The sequence below is a fragment of the Lampetra fluviatilis genome, chromosome 49, assembly GCF_964198595.1.
Source record: "Lampetra fluviatilis chromosome 49, kcLamFluv1.1, whole genome shotgun sequence".
In the NCBI taxonomy this organism is placed as follows: Eukaryota; Metazoa; Chordata; class Hyperoartia; order Petromyzontiformes; family Petromyzontidae; genus Lampetra; species Lampetra fluviatilis.
The window spans coordinates 1,161,653-1,176,523 of NC_136323.1; the positions used below are offsets into that span (position 1 = coordinate 1,161,653).

At 49.6% G+C, this 14,871-nt stretch overlaps 1 protein-coding gene across 1 annotated transcript in view; it reads right to left on the reverse strand.

Moving 5' to 3' along the window:
• Window positions 1-14,425, reverse strand: part of LOC144948418 (noelin-like) — a 49,638-nt gene extending 35,213 nt beyond the window's left edge. The window contains exon 1 of the mRNA XM_078877864.1: window positions 13,123-14,425. Coding sequence (XP_078733990.1) covers window positions 13,123-13,191 — 69 coding nt within the window. The 5' untranslated portion in view covers window positions 13,192-14,425. The remainder of the gene's footprint in view (window positions 1-13,122) is intronic.
• Window positions 14,426-14,871: the final 446 nt, after the last annotated feature.

Consider the following 14,871-nt stretch of genomic DNA (forward strand, 5'->3'; position numbering starts at 1 on the left):
GATTCGCAACAGGGGCACCTTTCTCCGTAGACATAGTTCTCCCCCTGTTCTGTGTGGGCTAACTCCAGGTTCTGAAGTTTAAGCTAATTTAAAAAAACTACTTTTTATTTTATATGGTAAGGCCCACTCAGCTATATAGCTCTTTTTCAGAAGCCACCTGGCCACAAATGATAGCTCAACGAAATTACCTATCAGCGAAATATTCAAAACGCATGTTTCTAAATGTGGAGGGAAAAAACGGAGGACCCGGAGAAAAATCCACGCAACCACGGGAAGAGTGAGAGACGCGCAAACTTCAAATATGCAGCAGGCGTCAGGGTCAGGATCAAACCAGCAACCTCCTGCATACCAGGCAAGGTAGTTAACATCTCCTCGCCACCATGGTGCTGCTTCCATAACTAAAACACACCACGGAACGCTTCTGGTATTTGCCAAACATCCAATGCTGAAAATTGACCTTCAGATTAGTCAATTGGGACTTTACATATCAGCTACATCAGCCCCTGCTGCACAAAAACAAAAGCATGGCAAGACCCTCCTTGCAAAATGTCTAGTGAATCAGTGAGGCTTTCGTGGGTAAACAAGCGGGACAGTAGTAATACGTTTTGGATCAGATCCTGGATAACAATGAGTTTCGAGTTTCAAAGTCTCAAAGGTTGGAAGATTTACCTGCAAAAGCCACCGTGACTTTCAGTTTTTTGTTCAGCAGAAGAGCCTGCCAAGATTTTGTTTGCAGTAGCGAGCAATGTTGCTCCATTATCCCAATTGAGTAATTGCGGGTAGATTCTCAACATATGGAACGTATGTGCGTGGGTATGTTTTTTTCCTTCCATCTATGGGAGAAAACCACAGAACCCAGAAGAAACAGATGCAGAACAACAGGAGAACACACGACAATAAAGCATGCAAAAACACTCGCTCGCTCACACATTCACACACACACACACATTTTGTAGAACATGGGGAAAAAACACAAATTCCATGCAGAAAGCCACCCGTGTTTAGAATCTAACCCAGGTCCTTCTTGCAGTGTTACCATTGCACCATGCTGTCACGCAAAAAAATGCTCAGAGTGTCTGCCTAACCATTGGGGGGGGCATTGATGGGATCACTGGTCTTCCTTAATTATGTTGATAATAATTGGGGTAGCTCAGTAGGTATATTTTTGACGGTGTTAAGAAGAATTTGCAGACAGCTACCGTAGAGTAGTGGTCAGCAGCACACTGGACTTACGGTTCAGAGGTCACCGGTTGAATCTCTCGGTGTGACAGTTGAAACAACGATACAAGTTTCTCAAATCCCACAGTCTGTCCACCCAACAGCAGATTGAACGTGTACGCCCGCTGATTGGCAGGCCGCACGCTGTGGGGTAAAATGTGGGTACTCTCCAACCTCTTTATACGACACGTCTGCCAGAAGTGAAATGAGCAAACAAATTGCAGCGCTGCACCTTCACCTATTTGCCTCGGGCGCCGCGGTGGCTAAGAGATGTGAACTCCCTCGCATGGTATACAGGAGGCCCTGGCTTTGCTCCTGACCCTGACGCCTGCTGTATATTTGGAGTTTGCATGTTCTCCCCATGGATTTTTTTCCGGACCCTTCGGATTTTCCCGTCCACGTTCAGAATCAACGTGCGTTTTATAGATTTTTTTCCTGCTATAAATTTCCACATTCATAAGCCACTTCATTGAGCTATAATTTGCGATGACCGGGTTGCTTCTGAAAAAGAGCTATACAGCTCAGTCGGCCTCACCTGGTAACACAAATATTTAATAGTTTCATTTTAAGTTCTGTGATGGTAGGTTATAGATGAGGCCCCTTTCCACATCTGAAATATCCTTGCCTCGTGCCAGGTGGCTCTCTGGGCCCTGTGAGAAGGCTTCTCCCCTAAAGCCTCCTGATTCTCAGGCGTGGTGTTGGCGGTGGTGGTGTTGGCGGTGCTCCTGACTTCTCTCCCTCTCGGCTCTCCCATTAGCCGGAGACGTTTGCCACTCATCTCCGCGCCAGCTTGAAAATAAATGATCAAATCCGGGCTTTAAAACTTTCAGAGTGCGAGCCAAGGAGCCAGCAGCACTTTTTCCGTGTTTAATGGGGTCCTAAGGTGGATACACCCCCCCCCCTACCGCAGTAACATCACGGCAGACATCAGAGATGACAAGCCGATAGTTGCTGGAGAGATGAGCTCGACTGCACGTCAAGTTGTCAAGACCATAGGCCTGTATTTGCAGATTCATATATTTTTTCAATCCAGGAAGGTCTCTCGGAGTCCCACGACTCTTTTTCAGGAGGGTCCTGCCAAGTATTCACAGCTGGCGATCTTGCGTGTCAATCGCAGTTGAGTAATGTTCAGGTAAAATTTGTTTCGCGTTTGGCCAATACCAGTTACATTGTACGTTTGACTCGTTAATCTATGGGAGCATCACCAGAGAACCTGGAGCAAACCTACGCGGAACAGGAGGGGCACATTACAAACTCCACTCACTGGCTGCAGAGTTTGGTAGTACATGTTGTTTACGTCGTTTATTGTGAAAATTCGGTCACAGTTCCTATGACCACTGTTTCATTGCTTTTATGGCTTTATTTTGGTGATTTTCGAAAAGTGTTTTGGTTTGGCCATGTTTGTTGTAGTACAGAGTTAGACTGATGGCCTTAATCTAAGTTGTCTTGTTGTTGTTGTTGTTGTATGACTTGCATCCCACTGGGATATTTGCACAGGGTTGGTGTACGGTGATTTTTTCTGCAATATTTTGCTGTCTTTTCTTGGATTTTCTGTTTGCACTAAGTCACTTTAAGATGTTGTCTTGTTCATGTTTTGGTTTTTTGTTTGTTGCGGTTGCACCCGATTCAAGAACCGAATGGCTCACAGGGCTATACCTAATAAATTAACTTTGAACTTTGAACATTCTCACACTTGCACTCTGCAAACCCAGGCGAGAGGTTGCAACACTTCGCACAGAGATGAGCGAGAATCAAACCCGGGTGCTACTCGCTGTGAGGCACAAGCGTTGCCACCGTGTCGCGCTGCCGCCACTTCGTACCTTGGATGCTACCCGGTCCAGGGGCACGTGTTCGGTGGGAGGCGGCCATGCGTCGGCTGTGTGGATGCACCGTTGATAGAACGTCGTTGTTGGCCATTACTGAGCCGTGAGCCGCACAGGAACCCAACAGCCTCTTTCCATTATTGTCCAAATGGATCTGGCCCATGTCTTCCAATCAGCGCAGCCTAATTGTTAACATCACGACCCACTCGGGCACAGAAGTCACCTAATAGGATGACTGCATTCCCAGGAGGCACTTTACCCAACACCTGGGGTCATAGAAAGCGTTTGGCCCATCAGCCTTGCCGGCATCCTTGCACCGATGAGAAGATGTATTGTTGCGACCAGAGGCAACAACAACAGCGCACGCCCCGTAGCTCCTGTCTCATTAAGATTATTTAGATGATTTGGCTGCTAGAAATGTCCATGTTGATAAAGCCACTTCAGTTGTGGCCATGTCGCTTCTGAAAGAGGGCTACATGGCTCAGTGGGTCTCACCTGGTAAAATTAAAATAGTTGTAGTTTATCTTAGTTTGCACGTTAAAGCTCTACGCTTTGCATGAGTATCGTCTCATAGATAAGATAACACATACAGTGTAACTGGTTCTGGCCAAAACATCCCAATGCTGATAAATTACTTCCACATGAATCAACTGGGATTACGTAATTACTGGCGCAATGTCGCCCCTCCCTTCACATTGTTGCCAAAACTTGGCATGACCCGCATGAAAATGAGTCTTGAGACTCAATCAGGTTGTTCTCGACACACTAACACACACACGCACACAGGCGATGACAAGACAGAGATCCCCCGTATAGCCTTGACATGCTGTAGGGGCAAGTGTTGTTAGAGAGTAGCACCTATGAAGGCTGGCACGGCACACGAGAGGGGAGGTGGCAAGCACTACGCCCGACCGCCTTTGTCTCCCCAGTGGCGGTGTTTACACACCATACCAGGTACTCAATCGAGGCTGAGTCGACCTAGGGAAGGTCTCCGACAGGTTCAGTTAATCATCACCGGTGTTGGCCGTGAGCGGCAATCGAACTCGGGTTCGTAGCGCACCGCTACACTACCGCTCCCCAAATACACACACAGTCACAAACGCACTGATGCACACACACACACATAAAAAAGACAAAGGTCCCCCTTGTAGCATAACTAGGCTTTGGGGCAGGTCCTGTTTGAGAACATCGAATAACATGGCACACGAGGGGGTGGTTGGGACAACACCACGCCCGGCCGCCTTTGTCTCCCAAATGATATGCACACACACGCTGATGAATACGCATGCACACAAAGAGAAACGCACACACACTAAAATATTCGCACATTAATTCACAAACGCCCACAATAAATCCAAACACACCAAACGAATAGAGACACACAAAGTAATGAACGCACATAGACAAAGATCCCCCGTATAGCCTTTAAACGACTGTTGGGGAAAGTGCAAATGTTGATGCTTATACCCAACATTAGGTATTCATTTACGACTGAGTCAACCTAGAAGAGGCCCAGGACCGGTTTAGATATTCGTGACTGATGATCATCGTGTGCGGGCATCGTATGCGTGTTGCTGTGCGCTAACCACTGCCCCACCACTCCCTGGATTCACCCACACACACCGATGAACACACTCGGAGACAAAGAACCCCCGTATAGCCTTAACAGACAATTGCGACAAGTGCTGTTTGCGAGCACCAATGAAGGCCGGCATGGCACACGAGGGGGTGGGTAGCCAGCACCACGCCCTGCCGCCTTTGTCTTCCTACTTGCGATGTTTACACAGCACACCAGGTACTCATTTGCGGCTGAGTCGACCTAGGGGAGGCCCGAGACCAGTTCAAATGATCGTCACTGATGTTGGTGGCCGTGAGCGGGAATCGAACTCGGGTCGCCGGGTTCGTAGGGCAGCGTAGGGCTAACCGCTACGCCACCGCTCCCCCACACAACTGCTCACCCCCCCCATTCACATGCACGCACGCATGGAAAGACACACACACACAGGCAGACGTGAGTTGATGGTCAATGTACGGGCTGAATACTAATGCTCCGCTGAACAGCAAACACAAGACGGATAGTGGTAAATTAACAGCGCAGTGCTCAGAGCCTGGTGCTCTTATAGTTCACGAGGCGTGGGCAGTGGCACAGCAGATGACTCTTAACCCGTTACACGATGCCCATCACGCGGACGGTGGAGCAGTGCAGGGTGGTGCCAGTCTGCATTCGTTGCGTGCTCGAAAAGCTCACCGCAGCCTTATCCAGACCACCAGCTCAAAGGAACTGCACGGAGTCACCGTGAGAGTGCGTGGCCAGCCCAACAGGAAGCACGTGAGACAAACGCCGCTCAGACGGGGATGGCCACGTTCAGTTCTGTTGAGGTGGTGGTCTGAACAAGGCTGAGTGAGGGGTTTTGTGCACGCACTGCGTCACTGTTAGTAAATGGGTTTTGCTTTCTAAAATGCACTCACGTGTCACCGCCAGATTTGAATTTTCTACGGCAGCTGTTGTTTACGAGCACGCAGAGAATATTCATTCGCGTCAATAACTTGCGGTGTTGTTGTTGTTGTTGATTGTTTTTGTGCACCACTGCCAACGCACCACCCAGCTGCATCACCTAGATCAGGGGTCGGCAACCAAAACAACAAGAAGAGCCATTTCTTTCCAATTCAGTACAAAATTCAGTATTTCAAGAGCCGCAATGCATCTATGTACATACGTACATATCGTCAAGAAGCAGCCCGTAAAGAGCCGCATGCGGCTCCGGAGCCGTAGGTTGCCGACCCCTGACCTAGATAATTAGCATACGCGTGTCGGTACACAATGGGATTGCCACCTTTTACCACTATGGACCAAACTGGGTCATACTACGAGTTATTTTCTTATTATTATGATCATCATCAAGACTGTGCAGTCTACTGTAATATATTTCAACACAACACCGGCACCACATCTCGGCACAAATCAATTCTCGCCCGAACCCATCCCAACATACTGCGATGCAAATTCCCGGAGAGTTGGCAACGCTCATCACCTCGCATCAGTGTGTCCATTCATCAGCGTGCGTGTGTGTCGGCACGTGTGTGTGTGTGGGTGCTCGCTAACAGCACTTGCCCCAACAGTCTGTTAAAGCTATACGGGGGATCTTTGTTTTGTGAGTGCGGAGGAGCGGTGGTGTAGCGATTAGCGCGCTGCGCTACTGTGGTGCCACGACTCCCCCCATGGCCCAAGACCGAGCACACACGCAGGGCCCTGGCGGGGGATCGCCTGGCACGACGGGGTTTAATCCGAAGGGCCCCTAGGAGGAGAGTCCCACGGTTTCCCGGTGCCAGGGGATTGGCCGGCCCTCGCAGGGCAGGTCACACTGCGGTGCCCCCGAGTTGGCTTCAAGGTGTATGGGCGCAAAGAGGTTCACCGGGCCAGCCGCAATGAGTCATTCACGACATCGGGAGAAGCTGGGGTGGAATAAGCGAGAAGGGCAGACCATGAGATCAGGGGATCGCAGCGCCACCACCCACCCCCTCCCCCTCCCCCCATACCTAATACACTCGCAGGGTGCGCATTCGCCAGTCGGGCGTTATTCCGGATTAAACACATTCCTTGCGGAGGGAGCTGGTAGGAACGTTGGGTTGCTCGGTCAATGGCCAGGGTCAACGGCGGCGTGGCGTATTCCGCAAATATGCCCGACTGTGAGGGCGGGCACAAGCCGGCGTGAGTAGGTTAAACGTTGAGTTTTATAAGGGCACCACGGGGTGACCAGTCCCTCCCCACCCTCCCCACCCAGCCCCTCCCTCCCCACCCAGCCCCTCCCTCCCCACCCAGCCCATCCCTGCACGACGGACGGACGGACACAATAATCCCCTGTGGGCTGGTGTAACCAGGAGGTTCCTACAAGGGTTCGTAATGAATTCATGAGTAAGGGACGCACAATGGGTCGCAGAAGCACCAGCCGCGATGCTCCATGTCAGGGCAAACAGGGGGGAGACATCGGGCTGTGATCACAGGTCGGGGCACGATTGGCCGCGCGGTACAACGCGACCCCCGCGGGCTTTTGAAGTGAGGGGCATGAAAGGGGAGCCTGAGGCCGTCCAAAAGAGACTCTCCACCAACATCTTGGCCGCCAAGACCCCCCCCCCCCCCGCAAAGTCCTCTCGTCGCCCTCTTCCCTCCGACTCTCACGGCCGTCAGTGCAGCTGCGGTGCTGTGCAAGGCCGTGTGGTGGTAGAGCTCCGTGTGGCTCCAGCACCACGATGATGATGTCCTTCGAGAGGCGGGGGGGCCCACACTACGAACCCCGGCAACCCGAGTTCGATTCCCGCTCACGGCCACCAACACCGGTGACGGTTATCTGAATCGGTCATGGGCCTCCCCTAGGTCGACTCAGCCTGAAATGAGTACCTGGTGCGGTGTGTAAACATCGCCACTCTGGGGAGACAAAGGCGGCCGGGCATGGTGCTGGCCAGCCACCCGCTCGTGTGCCGTTGCCGGCCTTCATCGGTGCTACTCGCTAGCAGCACTTGCCCCGACAGTCTGTTCAGGCTACACGGGGGATCTTTGTACAAGAATGCGAATCAATACGTGTGTGGATATGTGTATGCATCATTGCATGTGTGTGTGTGTACGTGCTGAATCGATCACGGCAATTAATTCTAGATTTTAAGCTTTCGTGACTTCAAGGATTCATACTCTTTAGGTTTTTCGGTAAAGTCACGTGGGTTAAAGAAAAAGAAATAATAGAAATAAAATAATAAATCACGACGTTTCGGAGGCAACACAAGTGATTTATTGTTTTATTTCGATTATTATTTATACTATTTATTATTTTTTACCTACGTAACTTTACCGAAAAACCTAAGAGTACGATCACAGCAAGTTGGCACAGTAGGGGGCACAGGTGGTGCATCAGCCACTCATCTCAGTCATCTCAGTCAGTCGACCCGTGGCACCTGGGTCTGTCCCGTGACCACCTCCTGCCAGCGGGCGTTCGACACTTCACGTGGCCTCAAGGTGCACATGGCCTGGCACAAGCGCCGCGGTGACGTCACCGCCACTTAGTGGTGAATGGTGGTTGTTGTATCGATCCGTGGCCGGTATCTAACACGTGGGTTCCAACTGTGGCTGGAGCCACACACACAGGTCATTCACGCTTGGGGCAGATCGCGTGAGTCGTACTCCTCCACCCGTACGGTATAAACATGTGTATGTACTGTTTAAACACGTGTGTAATGTATAAACACGTGTGTGTACTGTATACACACGTGTGTACTGTATAAACACGTGTGTACTGTATAAACACGTGTGTACTTATAAATACGTGTGTGTGTACTGTATATACACAGACGCCAGCCCAACGTGTTATTGACCTACACACAGTGATTAGCTGTCAGCACCGAGCCATGATGAGATGAGTCAAGGTTCGATTCCGGCCATCAGGGGCCGCCATCTGCTGCTGTGTGGGCGCTGATGAACGAAACAGCGACGATGATCTCAAGAATATCGCAACCTCCTTCACATATCTGTCCCTCTACGTACAAAACGTTCATACCGTACGTATTGATTGTGTTTACACATCACATTAGCCACGCGGTCTTTGCATAGTTTCAGGGGCACCGGTTGCGTGCAAAGCAAACCCTAGACCGACTTCGACACGAAATGTCTGATCAGCAGTGAAGCTTTACGTGGACCAATGCTGAACTGCCAGATGTTGATCAAGGATATATCGACGTGGTGCTTGCATTGTTGAGAAAATGAGAACATTTGAAGCTGAATTACATTTTCGTATGTACCTGTAATTAAGTTAATGGGCCCAATGAGACGTTGAGCTCGGGTTTTAGTCAATCACAATGGCAATGGACCCCCGTATAGCCTTTAACAGACTGTTGGGGGCAAGTGCTGTTAGGGAGCACCTATGCAGGCCGGCACGGCACACGAGGGGGTTGGTGGCCGGCACCACGCCCGACCCACCTTTGTCTCCCCATTGCTGATCATCATCTGAATGTATTCATACTGGAGGAATCCGATGAGCTAAAAAACGATTTTTCACAGATGTCCAATATTTTCACAGGGGTACACACACATAGCACCACGTACTCAATTAAGGCTAAGCAGACCTGGGGTTAGGTATAGTAACACGCACACACACGGGCTCAGATATAATTCTCGTCACTGATGTTTGGACGTGTGCCGGAATCAAACTCTGGTGGCCCGGGTTCGTTTGCAGCGCGCTCACCACTGGACCCACCGCTCCCCACGCGAACACGTGCGCCTCTAAGCAGCAGGCCACGTTTTCGAACTGTACTGCACCCACATCCTCAGCCCAAATGATTTGGTGATGCTGCTGAATTGGCAGCGGTGCACAATGCACGCGCACGCAACACAGCCACAATACATTCCTCAATAACAACACTGAAAAGATTGAATCGATCATCAAAACAATATGGAATCGATCCTCTAATGTGCTTTGAAAAAGGGTTATTGCCCGAAACATCACCCGTTACGGTTATATTCCTTTGAAGGCCACACTTATTGATGCACGTGTTGGATTTTATATATAGATACCGGACAACGTATGATCAATACCATGACAAAGATGCGCCGTATAGCCTTAAACTGTTGGTACAACAGCCTCTGAAGGTCGGCACGGCATGCGAGAGGGTGGGTAACAAGCATCACGCACGGCCACGTTTGCCTCCATCATGCTCCCTCGTGGTGACATCGACACATCGCATCAGGCGCTCACGGCAGCTTGAGACATCCATGGCCGGTCCGGGAATTCGTTCCAGATGTTGGCCCGTGAGCGGGAATCGAACTCGCTCGGACAGATTCGTAGGGGCATTGACGCTAATCAATGCGCCACCGCTCCGCGCAGTAACGTAATAAGTGCAAGATTAACACCGCTGTGTGGGGCAGTCGCCAATTGTTATCCTTGGACCCCCCCCCTCAAATATTACGTCACAAAGCACTGCCCCCCACCAAAAAAAACATGCTTCAAATCGCTTTAAACTATTGTCATTGTGATGCTGTAGGAGAAAACATTTTTTAAAAGTCTATTTAATTAAGTAGAACGTGTTGTCTATATTTATTTAAAGTTTCGCATTTTGATGTGACGTCACATTTCTCAACCCCCCCCCCCCTCGTCACACATCGTCACAAATGTCTGACCCCCCCCTCCCCCCTAGGTGCGTGACGTCATTTATGGACGGCCCCTCGTATACTTAATGCATTTCTCTTTACCCTTTTCTCTATTTTGTTGTTTTTGTTGCATCTTTACTGATCCTCTTGTGCTGGACATCTGTGATAACAAGAGCTTCATCGCTCATCGGATTCCTCCTCCATCTCCTGCAGTCTAAATGAAGATTCTGATTCTGAATCGACTCGTAACCCGGCATGTGAATGTGGAATTCCCAGCACACTGCCTCGCTGCTCATTTGAGCAGGACATCACTGACTTCAAAAACAAATGGAATTAGAAAATGAGTGTAGTGTATAGTGTAGTGTATAGTAGTGTAGTGTATCGTAAGTGTATAGTAGTGTATAGTGTAGTGTATAATAGTAGTGTATAGTGTAGTGTTAGTAGTGTAGTGTTTTGTAGTGTAGTGTATAGTGTAGTGTATAGTAGTGTATAGTGTAGTGTATATATTCGTGTAGTGTATAGTAGTGTATAGTGTAGTGTATAGTAGCGTAATGTATAGTAGTGTATAGTGTAGTGTATAGTAGTGTAATGTATAGTAGTGTATAGTGTAGTATATATCAGTGTAGTGTAGAGATCGAGTCTGGCGCTAGGCAAAGGGAGGTGTGGACCTCCACGACTCAACATCTGCCGTCGCGACCCTCACCAGGACAAAGCGAACTGAGACGCGAGCGAGCGAGCGAACAGCTGTGCGTGTTGAACTTCTTTCGCACCGTACGTAGCCAACCGCGCTAATCGGAGGTCCGGGCGAAGGACATTCAACAACCGAAACACAAAAACGCAGTTCTAAAGGAATGAGTTTCCGATCTAAATACGTCGCTGCCTGTTGGAGAGAGAATGCTGTGAGCTGTTATCGAGCAGATGTGAAGGCCGACACGGCACAAATGAAGGACTCCCCCGGCCGCCTTTGTCTTCCCAGTAGTGATGTTTACACAACGCACCAGGTGCCCATTTAAGACGGAGTTGACCTAGGGGAGGCTTTTAACCGGTTTAATTCGCCAGTTATTGATCGTGAGTGCAGTGCGATAACCACTACACTACCGCCCCCCCCCACATACACACAACAAAGATCCCCCGTATAGCCTCACAGACTGTGGGGGCAAGAGCAGTCAGCGAGCACCTAGCAAGGTCGGGACAGTACACGTGTGTGGACAGCACCACGCCCGACTGCCTTTGTATCCCCAGTGGCGATGTTTAAACACCGTAACAGGCACTCATATGGGTCTGAGTCGACCTAGGGGAGGCCCAGGACCGGTTCAGATAATCGTCACTGGTGTTGGCCATGAGCGGGAATGGAACCCGGGTCGCCAGGCTCGTAGCGTGGCGCTAACCACTACACTACCGCTCCCCCACACCCATAACATTGACACACACAGACACACACACAGACACACAGACACACACACTGACACACACAGACACACACACACACTGACACACACACTGACACACACGCACAGACACACAGACACACACTGACACACACTGACACACACACACACTGACACACACAGACACACACACTGACACACACACACTAACACACAGATACACACACTGACACACATACACTGACACACACACAGACACACACACTAACACACACACAGACACACACATATAGTTTAATACGTAGGAGAAAAATCCACGCGACCACGGGAAGAGAGGAGACACGCAAACTCCAAATATACAGCAGCAGCAGGCGTCAGGGTCGTGATCCAACCCATGACCTCCTGTACAGCAGGCGAGGTAGTCAACATCTCGCTACCGAGGCGTAACCACCGCACCACGGATCTACACTTATCACAGCAAACTTCCACAAAGATCCCCCGTGTAGCCTTAACAGACTGTTGGGGCAAGTGCTGTTAGCGAGCAGCTCCTATGAAGGCCAGCACCACGCCCGGCCGCCTTTGTCTCCCCAGTGGTGATGTCTACTACACACCGCACCAGGTACTCATTTTGAGGCTGAGTCGACCTAGGGGAGGCCCAGGACCGGTTAAAAAATTCTCACTCGTAGCTGTGAGCGAGCGGGAATCGAACTCGGGTCGACTGGTTGGTAACGGCGCGCGAACCGCTCCGGCTACACAACACGACAACAACAACAACACACAACACGGCAACACACAACAACACGACAACAACAACACACAACACAAAACAACACACAACAACAACACAACAACACACGGCGACACAACACACAACGACAACACAACAACACCACGACACCACACGACAACACACAACACGACACACAACACAACAACAACACAACACACAGCGACACAACAAACACAACAACAGAACAACAACACGACAATAACACAACACGACAACAACACAACACAACTACAACACAACACCACAACACACCACAACACACACAACAACACAACACAACACCACAACACACAACACATCAACCACACCACAACACAGACCCCTTTCCAACATCGATGCACCACGTGAGCGTCTCACGTTACAATCGACGCCCTCTGTGCGGGACGTTCGCGTCTAACGGGGTTCATGCACAGCGCAGCAACAACGCGCACACACAGAGAGAGATAAAGACACAGAGAGAGACAGAGAGAGATAAAGAGACACAGAGAGAGACACAGAGAGAGAGACACACAGAGAGAGAGAGAGAGAGAATCGACAGAGATAGACACACAGAGAGATAAAGAGACAGAGAGAGAGTCACAGAGAGAGACAGAGAGAGACAGAAACAGACACACACACACAGATATAAAGAGAGAGACAGAGAGAGACACACGCACACACAGATAAAGAGACAGAGAGAGAGAGACACACAGAGAGATACAGACACAGAGAGAGACAGACAGAGAGAGACATACAGAGAGAGATAAAGACACACAGAGAGACAGCGAGACTCACCTGAGAGAAGCCGGGAGGAGGGAGCAGACACAGCACAACATGGAAGAGAGCGGCAAGCCGAGGGTCCATGCCTCTCTCTCTCTCTGTGTTGTGGTCTTGGCTGAAGTCTCTCTCTGTGTGTGTGTTGTGGTCTTGGCTGAAGTCGCGTGCGACTTGGATGCGAGTCGTTCCGCAGAGGAGGGGAATGAATGCGGCTCAAGAAGGGGTGCTCGGATGATGACTGCTGCTATTTAACTCGCATGGTGCGTGTGTGCGCGTGAGCTGTAGCGTGCACGTGTTGACGGTGAGGTGTGTGGGTGGTGAGTGTACGAGTGTGGGTGGTGTTTTTGGTGAGTGTATCAGTGTGGGTGGTGAGTGTGTGGTGTGTGTACGAGTGTGTGTGGTGAGTGTATCAGCGTGGGTGGTGTGTGTGGGTGGTGTGTGTGGTGAGTGTATCAGTGTGTGTGGTGTGTGTGGTTAGTGTGTATGTGTAGTGGTGTATCAGTGTGTGTGGTGAGTGTGTGTGTAGTGAGTGTATCAGTGTGTGTGGTGTGTGTGGTTAGTGTGTATTATGTGTAGTGGTGTATCAGTGTGTGTGGTGAGTGTGTGTGTGTAGTGAGTGTATCAGTGTGGGTGGTGAGTGTACGAGTGAGTGTGTGTGTGTAGTGAGTGTGTATACGTTGCTGTATTGTGATGTTTTTTAGCACCCTGGGTAATTCCCACTGCCGTGTGATGTGGTGTGCGTGAATGAGTTATGGACATTACATGCTTTGGAAATGTAATCGGACACAAATACAATATTGGGATAAGAAAGAATACTTACATACAGAAACAAAAACTCACATACATGTGGCTAAGTGAGCCTATACTGCAAAAGCAAATGTAAAAAAAAACCTTTCAAAGACGAACAGAATCTGATGGAAACCATAAGATTACGAATTAATTATATATCGTAACAGAAACATGCCATGTGAACTGTGAGCATTGTTTTTTTCTCTCTCTCTCCCTTCAACAAAATCGCACACACGGAGAGAGCATCACAGACATCACACGTGGGAGATTTCGTTGCGTAAACGACGACACAATAAAATACACGGCACCAGATGACTCAAAGCAGACATTGTGACATAGATGAAAGCGACGATAATGTGTGTGTGTGAGCGAGAAAGAGAGAAGCGATGTAGGATGATTGCATAGAATGAATGTGAGAGGCGAGGCTAAGCCGAGCGTGTTCCCAGAGCTGGCTTCTTGGGTGCTGCACGCAGACACACCGTGGTGGAAGGCAGTTTGGTGTCTCCGTCGAGGCTTAATACGAGTGCTTGCGGCACAACGAGAGAGAGAAAGCGAGAGAGAGAGAGGGAGAGGGAAGGGAGGGAGGGAGGGAGCGAGTGCGAGAGAGTGGGAGAGCGAGTCACACAATTTGTGTGCATGCCTTGTGATGTGAAAACTCTTTTATCTTATCACCGGAATCGTGACGTTCTTGATTGCGGTGCCACCCGTACGTACGCGTCAACTCCCAACGAATATAATCGTGGCCTCGCCTGGTTATATAATAACAATTATGAAAAATAAAAGATCTGAAATTAATTATTCGTTGTTATTAAAAAAAAACCGCATCGAAAGTAATTAAATGGCAACTGTTCAACGTTTCAATCGGGTCCCCTTTAGCCGCACGCAAGACGAGCGTTTACATTTCAATTGAGTGTGATTTGACTAAAATATTTTTCAGAGCTATGAAACGCGTAACATCTTTTATTTGGGGGACAGGGG